Here is a 24,611-nt window from a genome sequence, read left to right on the forward strand (position 1 = left end):
TAGTGTATTAGCATCCATTATCACAAGATATAGCATCTCAAATATCAAGATTCTCACTAGGTGTCTGTGATTTCTATTTCATATTTGTGGGAAGATTCTAATTGGATCTATAATCCATGGTGGCTGGTACAGTTTTATAGCTCATATTGTTTTAAATTTGGAGTTGTTGAACTATTAATATGCAGATAATAAAATGATTAAATATTCCAGTAAGAATGCTAGGTCCCTCCCCAAACATTACAATATCTTATGTATACCACAACAGAAGCACCTTGCCTACACACCTATACTTTTAACTCTACCAGAAAACTATGTCCTTTGGCACATAAACTCTCGGTGAGTGGCACAAGGACAATATTATATTTTAAATTATGACTTCTAATGTGAGGACTGAGCCTGTTCATTGAAATTTCCAGAGCCAAACCTTAGAAATCTCTGGCTCAGATTAAACCTCTACTAAGATTGGAATTTACAAATAGCAGAATGCACCCAACCCAATTTAAACACATAACATATTCCTCAGCTTTAAGACAGTATACAATGCCATTGTAAGAATATTTTGCTAGGCACAAGCTTCAGGTAATAGACCTTAGGAGGATTCTGACTAGACCCGGTTAACATTGCTTTTCATAGAATCATAGAGTTGGAAGGGACCTCTAGGGTCATCTAGTCCAACCCCCTGCACAATGCAGAAAACTCACAAACACTTTCCCCTAAATTCACAGGATCTTCATTGCTGTCAGATGGCCATCTAGCCTCTGTTTAAAAACCTCCAAGGAAGGAGAGACCACCACCTCCCGAGAAAGCCTGTTCCACTGAGAAATTGCTCTAACAGTCAGGAAGTTCTTCCTAATGTTGAGCCGGAAACTCTTTTGATTTAATTTCAACCCATTGGTTCTGGTCCTACCTTCTGGGGCCACATAAAACAATTCCACACCATCCTCTATATGACACCCCTTCAAGTACTTGAAGATGGTGATCATATCACCTCTCAGCCGCCTCCTCTCCAGGCTAAACACCACAGCTCCTTCAACCTTTCCTCATAGGACTTTGTCTCCAGACCCCTCACCATCTTTGTCGCCTTCCTCTGGACCCGTTCCAGCTTGTCTATATCCTTCTTAAAATATGGTAGCCAAAACTGAACACAATACTCCAGATGAGGTCTTATCAGAGCAAAATAAAGCGATACCATCATATCACATGATCTGGACACTATACTTCTGTTGATACAGCCCAAAATTGCATTTGCCTTTTTTAGCCACTGCATCACACTGTTGACTCATGTTCAGTGTATGATCTACTAAGACCCCTTTTCGCACATACTACTGCTAAGACAAGTCTCCCCCATTCTATAACCATGCATTGGATTTTTCCTACCTAAATGTAGAACTTTACATTTATCCCTGTTAAAATTCATTTTATTGGTTTCAGCCCAGTTTTGCAAAGTGTGTGTGTGTGTGTTTATGAAACAGAAGCCACCAAGAAGGTATTCCATCCAGAATGCCAATATGAGTACATCTAACTTTGCTTTATTTTCACCATGGGTGAAGACATCTGGGTATGGAGAATATGAGAAGTACAGTGACCTCTTCTTTTTAAAAAAAATACAAAACATTTTACTTTTAATTTCTCATATTTTAGAAGATATCTATATTGTAGCTTGGGCTACTGGGATGCTCTGGATAATAATCTACAGGGCTTCTTTTGAGCAGGAACAAACAGAAAAACAATTCCGGCTGGCCTGGCAGACTCAACAAAAGGTCTCAGGCAGAGGGAAGGCACTAGGCAGCCACACGCTCCCAGATTACATGCTTTGTCCTCTTTGCCACCTCCAGCCACCAATGGCCTTGCGAAGAGAGTGAGAGACGTAGAACCATCCATGAGCACTCCCTCCAAAGAGAAGCTGGGTCTGCTGCTAGCCGCTCCACTGCACGTGGTGCTCTCTCTCTGCCTGTGTTTGAGGGGTGGGGGTGAAACAAGGTCTCTCATTGGTCTGTGGGAGAAAAGGCATCCATGAAATGCAGCTGGTGGCACTGTACTGTTCTGTGTCAATATAAGGAAAGTAACCTACTGAACTGGTGACATCAGGGTGTGTGTGGCCAATTATGCAAATGAGTTCCTGCTGGGCTCTTTCTACAAAAAAAGCCCTGATAATCTATGTACTAGAACTAAAGAAGTACACATATTTGGTCTAGCACAGGGGTGGCCAATGGTAGATCTCCAGATGTTTTTTGCCTACAATTCCCATCAGCCCCAGCCATTGGCCATGCTGGCTGGGACTGATGGGAGTTGTAGGCAAAAAACATCTGGAGAGCTACTGTTGGCCACCCCTGGTCTAGCATATTTTCTCTGAGGTGAATTCAATATTCTGGCAAGTTCCATGTAAAAAGAGTCTGAACCAGCACTGAACTTTTTCAGATGAAGTAGTTGCCAATACAGCAGTAGTATGAAGGGTTTTATGTTGCTTGTGCAATATCCATGTAACTGACAATGCATTATTTAACAGGGAGATTTGTAATAGTGTGTATTATGATTTTTCTGTAGAGTACAATCTACTTATATAGCATGTGTATGTTATTAACGATTAATAGACAAGCTTTTGTAGCCATTTACCATAGGCTGTAATGACACTGCCACTCAAATTTGCTTTGTTTATATCTTATCTCAAATATCTATGTATGAACATGCTCAGTGAGTCAGGCACAATGTTTGTATTGTGCTTACCAGGTGAATCAACTCAGCTGGTGAAGAAAATGTCACACTAACATGGGGTATGCAGTTGTGGCATGGAAAATCACTATGTGCTTGATTGACTTGTTAGGTAACCACAACATAATTACGTATTGAAAGTTTCAACGTAACAAATACAGAAAAAATGTTATTTAGTGCCAAAGTAATAATTATAAATGAGTTTTTAAATTGAATAGTCAGATATTATGACTATATCTATGATCATTAGCTAAATTATAATTTTCAAATCCTAAAATAAAAAAAAAATAATTGAGGAGGTTTATGTTAACGTGGAGAAAATCAAATGTGTGCACTAAAGAAATAAAGATCTATAAATCAATACATTGGTTCATAATTTATAATTAAGTGAATTGATAAAGGCTATGCAATTTATGACTTCTGACATTAGATGATGTTATTCAAATTCAAAATAATTATAAAATTATAAAGCTGGTACAGTATTCTTTGTAATTAGGCTATAATTGAAGGGTATTTTTATTGCAATAATGAAGGTAAACTTCCATTGTATCTTGTGTTTACCTTATTAAAAAGTGTTCCCCTTAGCCATCTCGGAAACATATTACATTTTCAATGCAAATGTATTAATCTGGATAAATTCCATATTAATTCCAACATTATGCAGAGGTGTAGTTTAGCTTATAATTAATCTAAAGTGGCACTAAATTTAAATGGCAACATAAATGAGGCATTAGGAAGCTCTTCTGTTCTGAATAAATATTTTAAAAACGCAGCTTGTGTATTGCCAAGTCTCCATTTGAAAGTCTCAGTCTGTGATAAGGAAGGCAGTGGAAAAAAACAGTTTACGGAAATATATGTGCACTAAACAAGTCAATCCTGTTTCTAATAGATTCAGTACTAAAAAGGGGTGATAGTACTTCTCTGTCTAATGTGGTAAGACTAGCCATGTTGGTCTGAAGTAGCAGATTAGTGGCACCTTTAAGGCCAACTAAGTTTTATTCAAGACATAAGCTTTTGTGTGCATGGCCCCTTCTTCAAATACAATGAAATGGAAATTACCAGTCCATACATATAGGCAGAGGGTGAGCAGTAAATTAGCATACAGCATAATGGAGATGTTTAACAGATTCAAGGACTAAATGGGAATAACAAGCTTAGTTTATATGGTTATCCTTTATTTGGGTTTAATTCTGGGGAAAAACATTATGAAGGAAATAAAGATGTCAAAATTGGAAATTGATGGGCAGAGGTATCCTTAACTGTGGAATGCCAAGAGTAATTAACTGAGACCCTGCCATTATGCTCCATCTGTCTCCTCTAGAGCATAGGGGCAACCTTACAGCATCGTCTTCTTTTAAGTGGGGTGACTGACTGTAGTGTTATCTCCCCTGTCCCCATACCAGAGAAATACATTCCAATTACTATTCCAAATTACATTAGATTCTATTATTCATTATTACAATCTACTACATTATTCCAAATAAGAATTAAATTTAATTAAATTAAGAAGATGTATGGCCCTTCTGAGGGAAAGGTGCCACTCATCTGGTTAGAATACAGATATAAGGGCAGAATGAAGTTAGTATACATAGTGAGATAAGAAGCGTCTGGGGACTCTATTATTCTGAGTGTTGTAACAACTTGTAACTCAGCAATTTCCCTTTCTAGTCTGTACCTGAAGTTCCTTTACAATAAAATAGTTGTTTTAAGGTCACCCATTCAGTGTCCTGGAAAGGTGAAGTGTCCTTCTATAGGTTTCTCAGTTTTGTGATTCTTGATGTTAGATTTGTATCCATTTATCCTGTGGCGCAGAGTGGTAAAGCTGCAGTACTCCAGTTGGAGCCCTCTGCTCATGACCTGAGTTCAATCCCAGTGGAAGCTGGTTTCAGGTAGCCAGCTCAGATTGACTCAGCCTTCCATCCTTCCAAGGTCGGTAAAATGAGTACCCAGCTTGCTGGGGGGAAAGTGTAGATGACTGGGGAAGGCAATGGCAAACCACCCCATATAAAGTCTGCCTTGAAAGCAATGTCATGCCAGAATAAAAAAAAACAGGTTGCTTACCTGTAACTGATGATCTTCGAGTGGTCATCTGTGCAGTCACAGACATGGGGTCTTGCCGCAGGCAATGGATCCGTACCTCAGAGTCTCCAATAGCTCGCCTAGAGCGTTTTTTGGCATGCTTTCCGCTTGCCCTGGGGAGCAGGCATCGACTGCTCATGCCTGGAACGAGCGGGAGGCACCATTCCCACTCAGTTTCTTCCAGCCGCTACTGACAGCCTACAAAGGTAAAAACCAAGGCAGAAAAAGCCAGCAGAGGGGAAGGCTGGGTGTATGTGTGTGACTGCACAGATGACCACTTGAAGATCATCAGTTACAAGTAAGCAACCTGTTTATCTTCATCGTGGTCTCTGTGCAGTCCCACACATGGGTGACTAGCAAGCTGAAAGTCAAAAGGAAGGTGGGTGCTGGCAAGAAAAAAACATTACTTACAATGTATGCATGCACTCGCCTGGGGTGATTTCAGTGGAAGATGGACCTGAGGAGGCGTCCCGTCTGGCACGGACATCCAAGGCATAGTGTGAGACGAATGCGGAAGGCGAGGACCATGATGCAGCAGCACAGACGTCCTCTAAGGAGACGCCCTCCAGGAAGGCCGAAGAGGTCGAGACTGCTCTAGTCAAGTGAGCCTTAAGGCCCTCAGGTAAAGGTTTATTAGCAACTTCGTAACACAACCGGATTGCAATGGATACCCACTTAGAGAGTCTCTGGGTAGAAATTTTGCATTATCTTTGAGGATTGCCGTAGGCCACAAATAAGTTAGGGTCCTTACGGAACGGTTGTGTACGAGAGAGGTAAAAGGACAAAGCTCTTCTGACATCGAGAGTGTATAGAGCTCTTTGTCCAGAGCCTCTAGGATTAGGAAAAAAAATGGACAATGAAGTAGAAGTTGAAAAATGAAATTTCAATACAACCTTGGGTAAGAAAGCAGGATCCGCTCTCAGGACCACTTTGTTCCTATGAAAAACTGTATAAGGTGGATCAGAATGGAAGGCACACAAGTCAATGGCCCGCTTGCCAGAAGTGAGAGCAACCAACAGAGCAGTCTTCCAAGAGAGAAGATTAAGGTCCACAGTGGCCAAGGGTTCTAACGGGGGTTTCATAAGTTGTGAAAGAACTAATGACAACTCCAAACTGGCACAATTGGTTTGATAGGAGGGTGAAGGTGCAACATGCCCTTGAGGAATGATTTGGACAGTCTATGGTAGAAAACAGTCTGCCCGTCAATAGGCTTGTGGAAAGCAGAAATGGCTGAAAGGTGAACCTTTAAAGAAGAATAGCTGAGCCCCGACACTTGTAGAGACAGCAAGTATTCTAGGATTGAAGGGAGAGGTACAGACTCTGGATCAAGTTGTTGAGAGGATGCAAAGGAGCAGAAGTGCTTCCACTTACACTGGTATGAGTGCCTGGTAGAAGGTTTTCTAGCATTCAGGATAACTTCCGCTACTCTCGGTGGTAAAGATGTGGCCGAATTCTCCAAGCCGTAAGTCCTAGAATTTGGGGGTTGTGGTGCCATACCTGCTGTGATCTTGGGAGAAGAGATCATCTGCCAGGGGAAGGTAGCGATAAGTGTGATGGGACATTTGAAGGAGTCTCATGAACCATGGTTGCCGTGGCCACCATGGCGCTATCAGTATGCAGTCTGTACCGTCCTGAGCAATTTTGAGTAGAGATCGGGTAATTAGAGGGGTTGGTGGAAAAAGATAATGAAGAGGACCCCTCCAGCTGTGGAGGAAAGCATCGTTGCCTCTCCTGGTATAAAAGAGAGGGCATTTCGAGCTGTTTTTCGTAGCAAAAACATCTACTTTTGGAGTCCTGAAGCATGCAAAGATGCGATGCAAGTAATGTGGATTGAGGGACCATTCATGGTCGTCTATGCGAATCCTGCTGAGAGAATCGGGCCAAGACATTATCCCTGGAAGATGAATGACAGTCAGGTAGATGCTGTTTTTGATGCACTATTCCCAAAGAAGTATGACTATGTGGCACAGACGGATATATCTGGTACTGCCCTGCTTGTTCACATAGAAAACTGTGGCCATATTGTCGGTTGTGATCTGGACATGTCGGTTGATTACAGATGGAAGGAACAATTGAAGAGCCCTGTGAACGGCTATGAGTTCTAGGCAGTTTATGTGCATGGCCCTCTCAGGGGCAGTCCACAGACCTCTGACAGTCTTGTCCTCTGAGTGGGCTTCCCATCCCCACTTGGAGGCATCTGTAGTCACGATGACAGATGGAGGAGGAAGAACAAAGGGCATTCTGCAAACTAAATTGTCTGGTACTGTCCATCAAACAAGGGAGAGCCGAACCCTCTGAGGTACAGTGAGAACATTATTCTGTGGTTGTACGTGTGGATGGTAGGCACGAACAAACCAAAGCTGGAGATGTCGCATGCGCAGTCTTGTGAATCGAAGAACCGAGGTTGTTGCGGCCATGAGGCCCAGAAGATGTTGGATGGTGATTGCAGGTTGCGTTGGGGTACGTATGACCTCCTGGGCCAGGGGCAGGATGGTGTGGGCATGATCCCTGGGAAGAAAAACTAGATGAGGAGATGTGCGGAGACGAGTACCTATGAACTGTAGGTTCTGAGTGGGGTGAGGTGAGATTTGGTAACATTCACACACAGGCCCAGGGAGGCGAGAAGAGAGAGTGTTGTTTTGAGATTCTTCGCCAGTTGATGTGCTGTGGGAGCGATGAGTAACCAGTCGTCTATGTACGGGAACACTGAATGTTGCAAAGATGCAGAGCAGCTGTGACTGCTGCCATGCACTTCGTAAACACTCTGGGGGACAGCCCGAAAGGGAGGGATTGATACTGGAAGTGATGTTCTCCCATGGCAAAGTGAAGATATTTGCAGTGTTGAGGTCTGATGGTCATATGGAAATAAGCGTCCTGAAGATCCAAAGATGCCATCCAGGAATCCTGCGGAATTAGGGGAAGGATGGATTGGACGGAGATCATTCTGAATTTCTTGTAGACTATCCGCTTGTTTAGTCTCCTGAGTTCCAGAATGGGTTGCTTGCCCCCATCCCTCTTGGGCATCAGGAAATATCGTGAGTAGAAACCTGTCCCCCGATGGTGAAGAGGAACAGATTCTATGACATTTTTTGGAGCAAGTCCAGAATCTCTTGTTTGAGATGTGGCGAGGGTGGAGTAACAATGAAGTAGTGGTGTGACGTGGCAAAACGAACTCGATTGCATAACCTAGGCGGATTATGGTGAGCACCCAAGAGTCCATGGTGATTGAGCTCCAGGTTGGATAGAACGGGAGAAGACGTGTTTGATAGCAGGGATTCAGCTGTTGAGTGAGATGCAGAGGGGAGTCAAAGAGACTGCTTGGCTGACTGAGAAGACTTCTTTGTCTTCTGAGAGTGTGGCCTCTGTTGGAAGGGTTGCTTTTGTTGGGGGGGGGGGTTCCTCTTCTAGTAATCGGATTGCTTAGGAGAGCATTGACGCCTCTGAAAAGATGGTCTCCAGGGCTTAGGAGACTGGGAGGCTGGCTGAGAGACTCCAAGGTGCTTCGCCCTCTTGTGGTCGTCATTTACCGAAGTGAAGACTTCATCAGTGGATGCATGAAAGAGGCCAAGACCATCAAAAGGTAGGTCTTCGATTTTTTGTTTAATATCGGATTGCAGGTTGGTTGACCTCAGCCAGGCGTGTCGACGCAATGCCACCAATGAAGCAAATACTCTAGATGAGCAGGAAACGGCATGTCTGATGGTGTTAATCTGCTGTTTCGAAACTCGTGATAGCTCAGAGACTAAATTAGATGCAGCTGTCTGAGAAGTCTCAGGCAGAGAAGGAATGAGAGGAGTAAATTGGTTGGCAAGATTAAATGTATATGCCGCAAAATAAGCCAAGTAATTATTAAGTTTGGAATTAGTAGAGACAAGGTTGTAAATCTTGCGAGCCAAGGTGTCCAACTTCTGGCCCTCACGATCAGGAGGAGTAGGGTGCCTGGATGGTTTGGCTTTAGTCGCTGAGTGCACGATTATGGAGTTTGGAGCAGGATGGGAGGCTAAAAATTTAGAATCAGGAGCATGTACTCTGTACAGGGAGTCAAAGCGCTTCGAAGAAGGTGGAATCGAAGCAGGTTTGTCCCAGGCCTCACACAGACCTTCCAAGTGCACTGGCAACATAAGTAGGAGAGACCCCGCTGGGAAATCTGCCTGAACCAGATCGTGGACTATGTCAGAAACCTTGGGTGAGTCAGAAGGAAGAGTAACATTAAGGGCTTCAGCCATGGTAGTAATCAGGTTAAGGTAGGCCTTCGAACCGTCCGATGGAGAAAGATGGGCTGGCTGCGTGGAATCTGAGGCAGGAGAGCCAGGAGGATCTTCAGAGTCGGAAGAGCCTGAGCTGTCCCCGTCGGATTGGGATTCCTTGGTTGCAGGAGAGATCAGAGGCTTGGTAGGTGCAGATGTGGATGCACATTCCTCGGAAGGTTTAGACTTTTCTTGTAAGGCAGTCGAAGTCATGGCCGATGTAGAAGCAGTGCGGGGTATAAAAGGTTCTCAGTACTGAGGAGGTTCACGGACTCGAAGGGCTTCACAGTCTCGAGAAGAGAGATACTCCGGGTCTCGGGTTCGAGAAGGCTCACGGTACCGAGGAGATTCGAAGTCACGGATTTGAGGTGTTGAGAGATCATGGCTGTGGGATGCAACCTCGAATTCATGGTACCGAGAGCGACGGAAACCCTCATCCGAGGGGGAACAGGAGTAGCGATGGTACACCCGGCGATGTCTGGAAGATGGTGATCTGGAGAGTGAGGAATATTCATATCGACCCCTCTGGTAATAGTCCTGGTATTCATGGTAGACTGGAGAGCATGAATGGAAATCATGATGTTGAACCGGTGAGCGGGATCGGACATGCTGGGTGGAAACCTGTGTCGACGACTCTCTGTAGAGAGGAGAAAGTCTGATGTCTCGAAAGGATCCAGCCTGTAGCAAAGACTGGGGACGCTCCTGAGAAAAAGTCGGATCCGAACGGGGGTCGCATTCGAGGATGTCGAACGGCACCATGCTATGGACGGAGGGCGAGCAAGATCGAACTCGTATAACCTCGACTGCAGCTGGGGAGTGAGGAGTGAGATGAGGCATATCAGAGATGACGTCGGAGGGTGCCAAAAGCTCTGGTGGAACAAGAGGTTGGATCGGAGCCGAGTGTGTGGAAACCGACGCCATTGATGTCGCTATAGCGGTCGAAGTGGTGGCCCTTGGGGAAGTCATCGGAGTCGACCTTGTCAGATCACGGGATTTCTTCGGGGTCGAGGCGGATGAATCGGTATGGCGAGACTTCTTCGAAGCCTTGTGGCCGGTGTAGGAGTGCTTGGATGGTCTCTTGTCGGATTTATGCTTCTTGTGAAGTTGAGGAGCAGCCAACGCAGCCGAATCTCCCGCTCGGTGTGGGGGAGGCAGAGAATCAGAGCTGGGCATAGCCCGAGCAGGAAACTTTGAAGTCTGGCTGCTCGGTTTTTTTGCGCCTGTTCACCAAAGCTGACGCAATGAGAGCAAGTATCTACCCGATGAGCTTCACCCAAGCAGAAAAGACAGTACAAATGTTCGTCTGAAGTAGGGATTTTAGATCCACACCTCCGACACTTTTTGAAAGTAATTTTCCCTTCCATATGCTTCGGACAAGGGAGGGGGGGGAGGGGAGAAAATAGGGAAAGGAAAGCGCAGAAACAAGGGCTTTTTTAAATTTTATAAGGACGAAAAATGATAGATGAAAGGTAAGAGAAAAAGGAGAATACTATACCAAACATGAGAAGACGAGCTGAGAAGACGAGCTGAGGAAAGAGGAACGCAGCAAGTTGGTGTTGTCCGGGTGGCGAAAGGAAGAAACTGAGTGGGAATGGCGCCTCCCACTCGCTCCAGGCATGCGCAGTCGATGCCTGCTCCCCAGGACGAGCGGAAAGCGCACCAGAAAACGCTCTAGGCGAGCTACTGGAGACTCTGAGGTATGGATCCGTTGCCTGCGGCAAGACCCCATGTGTGGGACTGCACACAGACCACGATGAAGCTTGACTGGTGCTTGCACAGGGAACTACCTTTACCTTTTTATCCTTTGGCATACGGTTTCACCTGTTTGTCTTATGTAGAGAAACGAAGGGCATTGCTGGCATTTAATGTTAGAAGATAAGCATGTGAATAAGTCTGAGATGGTCCAGTTTATGTTGTTAGGTCTGTTGATTGTGTTGGTTGGGTGTATGTAGCAGCAAAGTTGGCATCTGGGTTTATTGCAAGTTGTGGTTCCAATGTCCATGTTCAAATTAGATGTTATATTATTGTGGGTGAGAAGTTGTTTGAGATTGGAATGCTGTAAGTGTGGAAGAATAGGTTTGCCCCCAGGTACTTGTGAAAGAGAATTGCCATTATCCAGTAGAGGTTGTAAGTCACTGAAGATGTGTTGAACTGCTTTGAGTTGAGATCTATATGTGACCTTTAGTGGTATTGTTTTGGGCCTGTCTTGCAACAGGTTTTCTCTGGGTACCATTCTGGCTTTGTTAATCTGTTTCCTGACTTCATACTTAAGTTCCAAAAAGGTTTGTTGTAAATCCTTCAGATGAGAAACTCTGTCTGTAGGATTGGAGCGTACAGTCTGACATGGATCATTTGGTATATGTAGGATGGTAGCTGGAGGCATGTAGCTATGTTTGTCAGTCAGTAGGTTTCTAGTATAAGACATTCACTATGTATTTTTACATTAGTGTCCAGAAAATGTACTTCTTGCGTAGATTGGTTCATTGTCAGGTTGATGGTGGGGTGAAAGTCATTAAATGTCTGGTAGAATGTGCCCAGGGCTTCTTTGCCATGTGTCAAGATATTTAAAATGTCATCAATGCATCACAGGTATAAGAGAGGTATGAGTGGGTGAGATTATAGGAAGTGTTTCTCCAAGTCAGTCATAAAGATGTTAGCATACTATGGAGCCATGTGGGTGCGCATAGTTATACCACTGATCTGTTGCCAAATCTAAAGCAGTTATGGGTTAAGACTATGATTAATTTATTGGTTTTTCTGGGACTTCTTTGGCAAGGCTTGAAATACTGTATTTTTGGACCATAAGACGCACTTTCCCCCCCCAAAAAAGTGGGGGGGAAGTGTGTGCATCTTATGGAGCGAAGGGACGATAGGACATACCTTCCTCCGGTGGGGGGGGGGGTGATCCGCTGCCTCCGCCTCCGATTCCGGCGCTTCCCCCGCGCCTGCCTGCCTGGCTCCAGCTCTGCTTCCAGCAAGCGCTGGGATCGCTCCACGCTGCCTCCACTGCAAACCCAGCGCTTCGCGAGCGCGGGCTGCGGAGGGGGCAGAGTGCTTCCTCCGTGCCTGTCTGCCTGGCTCCAGCTCTGACACTTACAGCAAGCGCCAGGATCTCTCCCTCCGCCCTCCGATCCCGGCACTTGCTTTAAGCATCAGAGCTGGAGCCAAGCAGACAGGCACGGAGGAAGCACGCTGCCCCCTCCGCAGCCAGCACTCGCGAAGCGCTGGGTTTGCGAAGGGGGTGGGTGCTTCCTCCGTGCCTGTCTGCCTGGCTCCAGCTCTGATGCTTAAAGCAAGCGCCGGGATCGGAGGGAGCAATCCTGGCGCTTGCTGTAAGCATCAGAGCTGGAGCCAGGCAGACAGGCACGGAGGAAGCACACTGCCCCCTCCGCAGCCGGTGCTCGCGAAGCGCTGGGTTTTCGGTGGGGGCAGTGTGGAGCGATCCCAGCGCTTGCCTGAAGCAGAGCTGGAGCCAGGAAGGTGCGAGGGAAGTGCTGGGATTGGAGGCGGAGGCAGCAGATCGCCCCCCAGGAGGAAGGTGCGTCCTATGGTCCAGAGCATCTTATGGACCGAAAAATACGATACTTAACTCAGGCAAAGAATGCCCAAATTAACATTCAATTATACATAAGAAGTCATTAGGACTTCTTATCAACTCTGTTGACAATTAAGCCCATGAAATGAATGCTTCATATGCAAAATTAATTTAGAGAATTCTTTCAAAGGATTCATAAGGTCAGTTTGAGAATTTGAAATAAGAAATATTCTGACCTTACTACAAAAGCAGCAGAACAATGTTTGCCATCACCATCTGTTTTTTAAAAATGTATCTTTAAAAAACAAAGGTTTGTTTTCTTAAAAAATGTCACTGTTTTTCTTGCAGTATGCTCAGCAAGCACCCTGCCATTAGATAGTCCTAAATGAACCTGATCTTTGAAAAGATTAAAACATTTTGTCTAATGATCCATTAGGAATTCAAATTAGAAAATTTATGTAGGTGAATTCTCTGAAATGTATTCCAAGACTTAATTTATGGAGCACAAGGACATTCAGATGTTTCAAATGCGTCTGTCTGATTTTTCCATTGGAATCCTATAGACATAAAACCGGTTTCATCTTGGCAAAATGGAACAGACTGATTGGTTGGGTGGACTGCACTTCAACAACCTTTGGCCCATCAAATGATCAATCAAGAGTACTTGTATGCCATTGGTTGAGTTTGCTCCTCTTTCCTGCCTGAGTGGCTGTTGCTATCCAGCAAAGCTGGTTCTGCCAGTGAAAGGCAAACAACCTTAGTTCTGGCAGTTACTGGCTCTCCCTACTCTCCCACTGGCTGAGTCACCTGTTGCAAGGATTTACAGAGGAGAGAAAGAAAACCTTCCTTTGATTGGCTGAGGGAGGGAGGAGGAGAGAGACAGTCAGAAAAAGACTTCCCTTGATTAGCTGTGGACTCCTCCCTATCCTCCTCTGAAAGGGGAAAAAAATGGCATTCTGTGCCAACGGACCAGATACAGATATAGATTGAAGTCCGTGCCTAAGACCAACAACGTTGTTAGAGAGAAACTGTTGATCTGAAAGGTATCGCTACAGGCTTCTGAGGTAGAACTTACTGGGGCCAGTCCTGATTATGGCTGCCAGTTCCAGGTTCTGTGGTGGAGTTTCAGGAGGGCATAGGAGTTATGGCTTCAGAGCCAGGTCTGCCAGACACAGGTTCTTGCTGTTGAAGCTGGCTGGGTGATTTTGGACCACTCAGAGACTTCCAGCTTAACCCATCTCATAGAGTTGTGAGAGGAGAATGATGTAAGCTGCTTTGGTTCCCCCCCGCCCCGACCACCACTGTGGAGAAAGACAGAGGCTGCAGGGAGAGAAGAGATGATGGAAAGCTGAAGTCAGAGAGGCAGATAAAGGGAAGGAGATAGGGTTGCCAACTCCGGCTTAGGAAATTCCTGGAGATTTAAGGGGTGGAACCTGGACGGCGTGGGGTTTGAGGAGAAGTGGGACCTCAGACAGGTACAATGCCACTTCCTCCTGGGGACTACTGTTGCCAATCTCCAGATGAGACCTGGAGATTACTCAGAATCACAACTGCTTTCCAGGTGGCAGAGATCAGCTCTCCATGAGGTAGGGATGGAGTGAATTACTTCACTTGGGTGGGTGAGAAGGTTTGAGGGGGGTGAATGAATGCCCAGGGTTGGGAGTGGGTGAGAAGATAGCAAGGGAGGGGGGAGTGAATGCCATGTGATGGGAGGTAGTGGCATGCCAAGGGAGCAGGTGTAGTTAACAGGAAGAAGTGGTTGGGAGTGTGCCATATTAGGATGGGGGGGGAAGTTGGGGGCTGGAAAGACACCAGGGGTGGGGTGAAGTGAATGTCTTCACTTGGGTGGTGGATGGGAAGACACCAAGGCTGGGGAGGCACTTGCCCGGAGCCTCTTTCTAGTAGGGGCCATTTTTGCAAATCCAGCAGAACTAGTGCAATTTGCCCAGCAGATCCAGGGCCACTGTGGTAGTGCAAACGCAACACTTCTGCTACTCCCAGAGGCTGTAATTTCATTCCCAGAGTAATTCCAGTCCCAGAGCACTAATTCTATTTCTGGGAGTCATCTTTCTACTCTGGGACCTGTTATTCCAGCCCCAGAGCAGTTGGTCTGGGCCCAGAGACATAAATTTACAGTTCACTTTGTATTTTTATTACAACTATTTTTGCTGTGATGTATTTAAATGGAGCCCATGAAAGTCAATTGGCATTCCTGGCTCCATTAGGGTTTGCAGAATCTTTCGGGCTCAAGTGCCGTGTTCTACTGGAGAAAGTTTTTCTTCCAGACGTTTCGTTCTCGGCTGCGGAGAACATCCTCAGTGGCATTGCAGCCGGAGCAGGCACTCTGACCTTCTTGGCTGCTGTGCATTGAGTGAGGCCAGGGCTGCTGGAGAGCTGCTATTTCTAGGCTGGAGGGGGTGTGGTGAAAGGGCAATAGGTTTGTGGATGTGCCCATTGTTTGGTAGGGCTTCCTGGAAGGGTAGTGATAAGGAAACTGGCTGTTGAATGTGACCATTGTTCTGTGTTAATTGCTGGGAGGGTTGGAAGGGGGTGTGAAGATAAGGAAGATGGTTGTTGACTGTGCTGATTGTTCTGTGGAATATGCTGGTTGTTCCTGGCTCCCATTATCTCCAATGGGCTTTCAGGCCTCTCCCATTGTTTCCAATGGGCAATCCTATCATTCCTTTTAATACATCCCCTCAGCAAAATCCAGTGCCATTTTGGCAATGCCAGCTTGACAGACTGATTTAAAGCACAGAATCACACTCCAAGAAAGAGGGGAGGGTTTGTAAGCCCAGCAAGACCAGTGCTGACTAGGTGATTCTGGACCAGTCAGACACTTTCAGCCTAACCTACCTCAGTGGGTTGTTGTGCAGATCAAAAGGGGGAGAGGAGAATTATGCAAGCTGCTTTGCCCCCCCCCCTCCTGAGGACCACTGCTGCCAATAGCAAGATAGCAAAGGTGGGGAGCACTTGCCCAGAGCCTCTTTTTAGAGCCCGTTGTATTTTTCTTCACAATGGGCCTTATTCCTAGTGTTTCCATAATGACCTAGTAATGCACCTGAGCAGGGTGTTTTTTATCCAGTAGTTCTTTTAGACATTAGCTTTCAAAGAAAGGTACATTTTAAAAGAACCCTGCAGACAGAACTTTGCCACGAACAGTTACTGTTCAGTCCCTTGAACTTAAAAGCAAGATAGCAACACTGTAACAGGAATTTCTCAGCAGTAACAAATACTGACCTCATGTTGACAAACACACACAAGAGATGGTTAAACCTTAAATTTATCATCTAAATAAATTTGGCATCAAGAACCACCATTTTTTTTTTAAAAATATTTTCATGAGCATTTTTACAAATCCAGACTAATTCAGATTTAAGTAAAATTGCACTGAAATTTATATTTTCTGTATAACTAAATGTTTTTATGGTGAATACAAGCTCTTCTATATGCTGCTGTCATAGGGATACAAGGAAAAGATATATGACTACCTGAAACTAATAGGCTTCAACCTGTTTCAGCATTTCTTCTGCTTGAATGAATTCAGCATAATGTAACTAGGAATAGCGTGCAACAAAAGTAGCCAATGTAATATTCATTGTGACCATAGATTTCCATCTCATACATAAAAATCAAGGATGAAGTCACATATTTGCCGAATCAAACACAGAAAAAGTCTTGTGTATCTATGCCAGATGCTGGCCTTCGGTTTGTTTGTGCACAAGTAAATGTCATGACCTAGGAGTTTTTGTTTTCAAAGAGACAGTAGCTTTCATTACTGGACTTGGTATATTCCAAGAGATCAATATTACCCAACTCATAATCCGTTTTCAATGATATTTCCTCTTTTCTTAGGCAGAATCATCTGTAAACTTTTCCACCGGCTTTTCTGTATTTTTTTTCTAAATACCACAGATAAATGCCCAGGAAGAGAGAAGATTCCTGAATGTAAGTAATCATATATCAAGGAAGGGAGGGGAATGGCAGGGGGAGAGAGAAAAGCATTCCTGCATTCTTAGGGCTGCAGGGGGAACAAAATTTAAAAGCACGGTGAAAAAATTCAGTGGCATCTAATCCTACGCTTATGAAAAATTAATATGCCATCAGAGGAATCACAAGTACAGCTAAGATTAATGAAAGGCGCTTAAAAATTACAAGCACACAAACTGATTTGATTAAAAAATAATCTTACTAGTCGTCCTGTAATATTCTTCAACTTATCCGCATCTATCCTGTCAGATGGTTATGATTAAAAATAGGTCAATGGGAGGCTACTGATAGAAATCACATGCAAAATACACATGCAATAGATAATAAGACTGTCCAGACAGTTTTAAATGAAAGACTATTTAATAAGATTTTTAAGAGTGACAAAATTCTATCATCTTACCAGAGTCTTTACTAGTTTTTTTGCCTTCACTATTATTTCCCTCTTTCTCACACGTGTCTTTATCATCAGCAACAGACACTGATGAGCTTTTAGCAGACCCTTCTGCATCTTCAACTTGTTCTTCTGTGAATGAGCATAAAAAAAAAAAAGCTAACTTAGGGACCATTCAACATCAATTGTAAAGATGATGTTTAATAAGATCAGCACTAAATTTAACAATTTGCTAAAATAATAAAGGAATGGGTGAAAAAGAATGGCATTTTAAAGAAATCTGAAAATTAAATAATTATTTTCAAATTTTCAGATTACAAACATTATTAGAACATATGCTGCTAACCAGTGTGACAGATCATATGTTTCTTGTCTTCTGTTTGTTGATAGACATTATTTATGTCAAGAAAAAAGGATGCACAATTTTTAACAAATGAAAGCACATATAGCAATATATTTGAAAGCTAAGAAAACTTCTCAAAAATAAATCCTGTTATATTCTGCACATCTTGCTAATTGTGACATGTAAGTGCTATGCTGCTTCTAAACCTTGAGAACTCTGTCTTCCTCTCTGTGGAAGCCAAGCAGGGTAAATGATACAATTTGGTATATTGCTTCTGAGGAGGCTGCAATATCCACACCTTGCTTACATGTTCACACCAGCAAGATTACATGAAAATGTTCACAGTAATTCAAACCAATTTAATTATTCTGTAAATTTTACCTATGCTGCTACTGGTGGATTAGTCTGTTTATGCAGTTAGTTTCTATGCTGAGGCGATGTAGCACTAATCTGTGAAAGGCCTACTGTTCCTTTTCATCTTGTGATCATTTGTCTCTGACTGTGCTGATGTCACATTTTAATGAATTTTAGCAATCTGAGTAATGCCAGATAACCAGACTTGCAACTCCCTACAGCACAGCATGCTGTTCTCATTGCAATACAAACAACAACAACAATAGAAAGTCACATTTCCTAGTTCAGGTAGGAATTATATAAATTAGAGAGGAAGGTAAAATGGAATTCAAAACACCAAGCTGCTCAATTTCATAAAATTTTTAATGATCATATAAATTAACCCTGGAAAGGCAAAAGGTCACATACATGTATTTGCATACACTTCTCTATTCACTTTTGATAAGCAGAGCTTTTACACAGGGGAACATGATACAATTAACCCTTCAGGATCCATACAAAATGCAGCTACTGGCATTCTAAGCGTCAAGCATTAACTGAAAATTACACACTGCATAAAATTTTCATTGTAAATGCTATAGTGATTGAAAGGGGAAATCGTGGCCCCTTCCGCACCCCATGTTTTATTAATAACATTCTGACAGCAGAATGAAATATTCTCTGTCATATGGAGCAGCTGAGCACAGAAAAATTGCTACTTAGTGCCTTTCTTGCCAACTCTGCAGTGGAGCTGTATGCATAGGTAAACAATTGAAATGAACCATATTGAACTCCTCCCCTCCCCCAAAAAAACCTTCCAAAATGTTCACAGCAATTTGATTTTAAAAGCTGATCAGAATGTTCTGAATTTTTTTCATTTATCCTGTGTTGTAAAGCTTGATTTCAATAGTTAATTTAATCAATTGTTCTAGGAAGGAGAAATACTTTTTAAAAAGATGTAGATATAGCAATGACCAAGTAACATAACATATATAATTCTTACTGCTTTTGCAAGCTTTTTCCCTCCCCCTCTGTCTGTGATATTACTAATCAAACACAGCATGCTATCTGGTCACAGTTGGAAGCAAGGCTGTGTATGTTAATGGTGATGGGGGATCACAGTTTGGGATGCTGTGAGCTTGTGATCATGACTAGGTTGAGCTTTGTTAATGCCAAGTGCACACTCATTCATTCTATCTTACACACACACACTCAGCATCTAGTCAGTATGTATAGTCTTATGCAACCTAAGACACTTCTCTTTTTTACTTATTCTCTGGAACTTTCTTTCTTTCTTTCTTTCTTTCTTTCTTTCTTTCTTTCTTTCTTTCTTTCTTTCTTTCTTTCTTTCTTTCTTTCTTTCTTTCTTTCTTTCTTTCTTTCTAGTCCCATTCCCTTTGGAGAGGAAAATGAAGTGTCACAGTGATATTGAGTGTCCTTATCTTGAAGGGGCATAAAATTGTAAAGACGTCATGGTGATCATTAATAAAACATTATGTGTGTGTGTGAGTGTTAGGCAGAGAGCTCTCATGAAGATAGTAAAATAAAACCCACAGTATCATCATCTGGGTTTCATCAGACAATTTTTGCAGGGTGCTCTTTTTTCTGGTATGTGTTTTAAGTATGAGAGAAATTCCCAGACATGTTCTCCTATACATCATCATGGTGTCTGACCTCAGCCTGACCCTGGCAACAGTTTGAGAAATCTGAATGTGAACAAAGACTCTGTGTCAGCAGCAGGGAAAGATTGCGGGTAGACTTTCCCCCATCAACTTAATCGCAAACAGCAGTTTGGAGCCCATAGCTTTACAGGGCTCCACCAAGCCACAAATATATAACCTTTGGAGGTGAAACTGCCCTCCACCCCCTCCTCCTTTCTGTGATTTTTCTCAGTCCTTTGGTACTTTCTTTGATGTAGCAAGGCAATTAGATATAATGTTCAAGTACTGCAGTCCTGTTTTATGGTTTCGAAGGTGAGAGCTGTTTATTACAGGTAGGCTCCTGGGGGCCATAAAGGCTTTGCAAATTTTAATCATGCAAAAACTAATCAAATCTAACTTATACACACCATAAAAATTAATATCATTATTATGCACTGTATAAGTTGGCTATTTCAGTTTTTCAATGGCAAAAAATATTTGCATTCAGAATAAAAAACCTGGCATTTGTGTCAGAAATATATCTGGCTTTCCTTTTGGAAACTATTTCAGAGACTTAAATGATAATAGAGCTACTCAATCGTTTTCAGAAAAGCAGCAGCAAAAGTCCATTGATTTTTTTTTCACTGTTCTTCATGGACAGAAGTAATAGATTCTTTGTTATATAGTATTTCAAAGCTTTTGTACCATACCTAGTTGAGTTAGGTGCTTTATAAGTATTACTATTATAATACCATGCTTTAATTGATTAAAAACTGATAGCCTGACTTTCCAGAATTTCAAGGCATAAAACAAGAAGTCATAAAAAGCAATAGAATAGTTAGCAAACACCATACAATTAGCAAATATATATGCTGAAAGTGCTAGGCTCACACTAATAAAAATCTACAATTGTGCTGTAGACATTTTGCACGTTCTTGTGGTCTTTTTGAATTTATAAGAATTGTAACTACTTACATTTACAATGATCATGTTTTGAAAAATAAGTTGTATTTTAGAAGCTAATGAAATGTTCATATCAATATATGCATTTATTCTCATCTAAATCCTTTAACTCCTTTGAAGTCAAATCCAAGTTCAAAAGAATGCACATAAGTGTTTACTTGACCATTTTGCTTTCATATTTAGTTAAATAGGCATATTACAGACCTAGGTTGGATCCAGAATAAATTTCCCCGCCTCCTTCCTCCCACTGATCTCCATGAAATGCTACTCCTGGGACACAGCTGAAGAATGACATGAGCCCATCTGCAGCAGGAAGGAAGAATAGATGGAAACTGCCAATTTAGTCTGGATCTGACCCACCAACTCTTGCCGTAAAGTATTACTCTCTCTACCTGTTAAAATATAGTGCAGAGGCCTATTTCTTTAACATGGTGAAAACCACTAGGAATGGAACAGACTTGAAGAACACATTATTAAGTGCTAATTATGTTAAATCCTTATTTTTATAGCACTTTTGGAACGTTCTGAATACTGCATAAGTGCTATCTAAGCAAACGACATCAGAGCGTGCTCCCAAGGAATGGAAGACAGATGGGTAGATCAGTCCTCTATATCTGTTTTGGAAATTTTGGGCAGCATGGCAATACCACTGCAACGACAATCCTATAAAACACTGAGCTATTAAATTATGTTCAGTGCATTAAAAAAACAAAACATCCCAACGAAATGTAAAATGGAAAAAAACCCCAAAAGCTGCAGGGTAAAATTAAGTTAGGATTGTAGAAGAAAAGTGAGGTAGGCCTAACTAACAATAAAGCAATTATGACTTAGTTTTCAGTGATGGAACTACTACAGCTGGTGGGGGGGAGTGAGGTAGGCCTAACTAACTATTGATAAAGCCGTTTTGACTCAGTTTTCAATGATGGAACTACTGCAAGATGGAGAGAATCACTGGGAGCCCCCCCACACTGGATAAGTGGAAACCCTAAACAAACTCATGGTGGGGTGATGCAGACTGCAGTAGCTCAGTTTTCAAAGAGTTTTGTAGAGCAAAATGAATAGTTTGAAATCCAAGATAAAGTAAAGAGGTACAAAACATAAGTCTATTACATAGTTAGGAAGGTTTGGCCCCTACTCCAACATTTTTTCCTGTGTTCAGAAGTTTGCTTGCTAGTATACACGAGTGGTTTCCATTCTTTCCCTGTAGGGAAAAAGTGTGATTTCATGTGAACAAAATCTGCTCAACATCTCAGATGTTATGGTGCCCAGCTACCACTTACAGGAACACCATGAGGAAAATCCCTCCTGCCCCATTTTTCCTATTCCTGAGGGTACTTCTCCAGTAGCCAAATTTGATAAGGGGTAGTGCTTCTTTGTCTCCCATCCTGAACACCTGGCTTGGAAGTGGGGGTAGCATTCCTTGCTAAACATGTCTGACTTTGGTAAACTGGCTTGAACCCACCACTTGCCCTGCCTCTGGCACAGTCTCAGCAATGAACTGGGGGAACTGATGGCATCATAATTCTGCCCTCTCAGTTCATTGCCCTCCTTAAAGTGATTGCTCTGTTGCCTCTGTAGCAAGTAGGGGAAAAGAAAATATCAGGATGTTGGAAAGTAAGGGAAGGACTGAGAACTAAGCCTTCTGCTGAGGACTGAGGGCTGGAAGGAAGATGAGGAGTAGGGCTGGGAGGGGAGAAATGAACTCTGTATCAGTCTCCATCAAACCAGCATTCTACTATTTGGATTTTATAAGGGACAGCAGAAAGAAATCTGAAATAGGGAAATTCCAAAGCATCTTTTCCTGAAATGACACTGGCAAACTTTGCTTAAGTGCTTTTATCCGTAATACATTCTTTAAATCCCCGCATGCTTGCATACTGCTAAGCAAAGCTCCATTTGCAATCAACCCATACCCCCAGGCCGGGATTTCATAATGTATAACTATGAATACGTTGCTTTGCTCAATATGAAACTTCCCTGCAAAATTCTTTGAAGTTTTTCACCAACAGTGGGCTTTATTCTTTCTTAGATATTGCTCTAACTGACAAATCCAGTATATACTGGACATAAAATGTAAAAGCAAATTTGTTCAGCTCAATCTTTTTTTTTTAAATTTTAGCAGTTTTGTGACTGTTTCTTGCAAATTATTGGGCAACAAATCACCTTTCACATTTTGGGTACTGATTATGTAATTAAAAGAACTCAGTGACAGTTATCATGAGCCTTTTCCTCTCCCAAACACATCCATTTACAAAGGGGAGGACTCATGGCAGAAGTATGGTGGACACAAATTTAGGTACAGGCTTAAAAACAAACATCCCACTCACACATATTTATTTTTATTTTTTAAAATGCTCCAATCAGTTTGCGTTTTTTAGCTTATAGTTTTTTTTGGAAAACAGCCTATATTTTTTGATGTAATTTTCATGGATGAACCTGTTTGACCATGACTAACACATTATACAAATCAGAGTTATTTCCCTAAAAAGATACACTGATGAAAAGGTAAATTAGTGAGACCTTGTTCATGAGGTTGATGCTAAATGTGCTGGCTTTGTGTTCAAAGACCTGATATAAATATGAAATCTTAGGAAAAAAATTAGCCACTTAGAGTGGATCTTTTATCAAGTTAGCTCAGGAACAGACCAGTACCAGCAGCTCAGGAACTCTCCAGAGAGATTCATCTGTTCCCTTCTGTTGCTGTCTTCCACAAACAGATGAAGACTTTTTTGTTTTGTTGGGCATTCACTCAATGATTCTTCCTTCCTGATCTATTTTTAAAACATTTTGTATGTATTTCAGCTGTATTAGTGTTTTAATGTTATGTATTAGATATATGTATTTGATTTTAGTGGAATTTGAATGTAATTTTATCATGTACATTTTAAATTGTTAGCTGCCTTGGTGGCTCTTGCAAGGGCAGAAACTTGGGATACAAATCCTGCAAATAAATAAATAAATAAACTCGTGCAAAGTATCTATTTACTGAATCTTTTGTTTTAGCCTGTTAAAGACAGTTTAAATACATTTCAGTTTCTAGACCAAAATTAGTTACACATGTTTAGAGTTTTTGACCCAGGTATTCTAGTTTCAGCATATATGGTCAGATGTTCAACTTATTTTCTATTCTGGCTGCATCCCTCTCACTACAGTGAATCTGGCTTTGAGGATTTGGTGGCCTCTTGATGTTTATGATCAGGTATTTAGGTGGTGCAGGAGGCTGCAAAAGACAGAATGATTCGAAAACCATATATTTATAACAGAACATATAATGAGGGTATGGAGTTCCAACCCAGGATCAGCATAGGGGTAGTTCATAAACACATAGTTTCTTTAAATGAAACCAAGTCTTCAGGGCCAGATGAACTGCATCCAAGAGTACTAAAAGAGCTTGCAGATGTAATTTCTGAGCCTCGGGCCATTATTTTTGAAAATTCTTGGAGAACAGGAGAGGTGCCAGAAGATTGGAGGTGGGCAAATGTCCCTATCTTCAAGAAGGAAAAAAGGGATCTGGGTAACTACCAACCCATAAACTTGATGCCTATACCTGGAAAAGTTTTAGAACAAATTATCAGTCAGTCCTGCAACATTTAGAAAGGATGACTGTGATTACTAAGAGCCAGCATGAGTTTCTCAAGAACAAGTCATGTCAAGACTAACCTGATTCTTTTTTTGAGAAAGTGACTACCTTGCAGGATCAAGGGAATGCTGTAAATATAGTTTATCTTGATTTCAGTAAGGCTTTTGATAAGGTTCCACATACTATCCTTGTTGGCAAGTTGGTAAAATGTGGTTTGGATTCTGTTACCATTAGGTGGATCTGTAACTGGTTGACAGATCGCATCCAAAGAGTGCTTGTGAATGGTTCCTCATCCTCTTGGAGACGAGTGACAAGGGGAGTGCCTCAAGGATCTGTCTTCGGACCTGTTTTGTTCAACATTTTATCAATGATTTGGATGAAGGAATAGAGGGAATGCTTATTAAATTTGCAGATGATACTAAATTGGGAGGGGTTGCAAATACAGTAGAAGACAGAAATAGGATCCAGGATGAGCTTGACAGGCTGGAAAACTGGTCTGAAACCAGTAAAATGAATGTTAACAGGGATAAATGTAAAGTTCTGCATTTAGGTAAGAAAAATCCCATGCATGGTTATAGGATAGGGGAGACTTGTCTGGGCAGTAGTATGTGCAAAAAGGATCTGGGGTCTTAGTGGACCATACACTGAACATGAGTCAACAGTGTGATGTGGTGGCTAAAAAGGCAAATGCAATATTGGGCTGTATTAACAGAAGTAAAGTGTCCAGATCACGTGAAATGATGATATTGCTTTACTCTGCTCAGGTAAGACCTCACCTGGAGTATTGTGTTCAGTTTTGGC

At 42.4% G+C, this 24,611-nt stretch overlaps 1 protein-coding gene across 11 annotated transcripts in view; it reads right to left on the minus strand.

Moving 5' to 3' along the window:
- Positions 1–24,611, minus strand: part of ZFHX4 (zinc finger homeobox 4) — a 286,657-nt gene that overhangs the window by 38,521 nt on the left and 223,525 nt on the right. For 9 of the 11 annotated variants that reach the window (XM_060243611.1, XM_060243617.1, XM_060243620.1 and 6 more), the window contains exon 5: positions 16,961–17,083. The exons of the other annotated variants lie outside the window; for them this stretch is intronic. In XM_060243611.1, the coding sequence (XP_060099594.1) occupies positions 16,961–17,083 (123 nt within the window). The remainder of the gene's footprint in view (positions 1–16,960; positions 17,084–24,611) is intronic. 11 annotated transcript variants of the gene reach the window in all.

This window comes from Heteronotia binoei, chromosome 7 (assembly GCF_032191835.1).
Source record: "Heteronotia binoei isolate CCM8104 ecotype False Entrance Well chromosome 7, APGP_CSIRO_Hbin_v1, whole genome shotgun sequence".
Classification (NCBI taxonomy): Eukaryota; Metazoa; Chordata; class Lepidosauria; order Squamata; family Gekkonidae; genus Heteronotia; species Heteronotia binoei.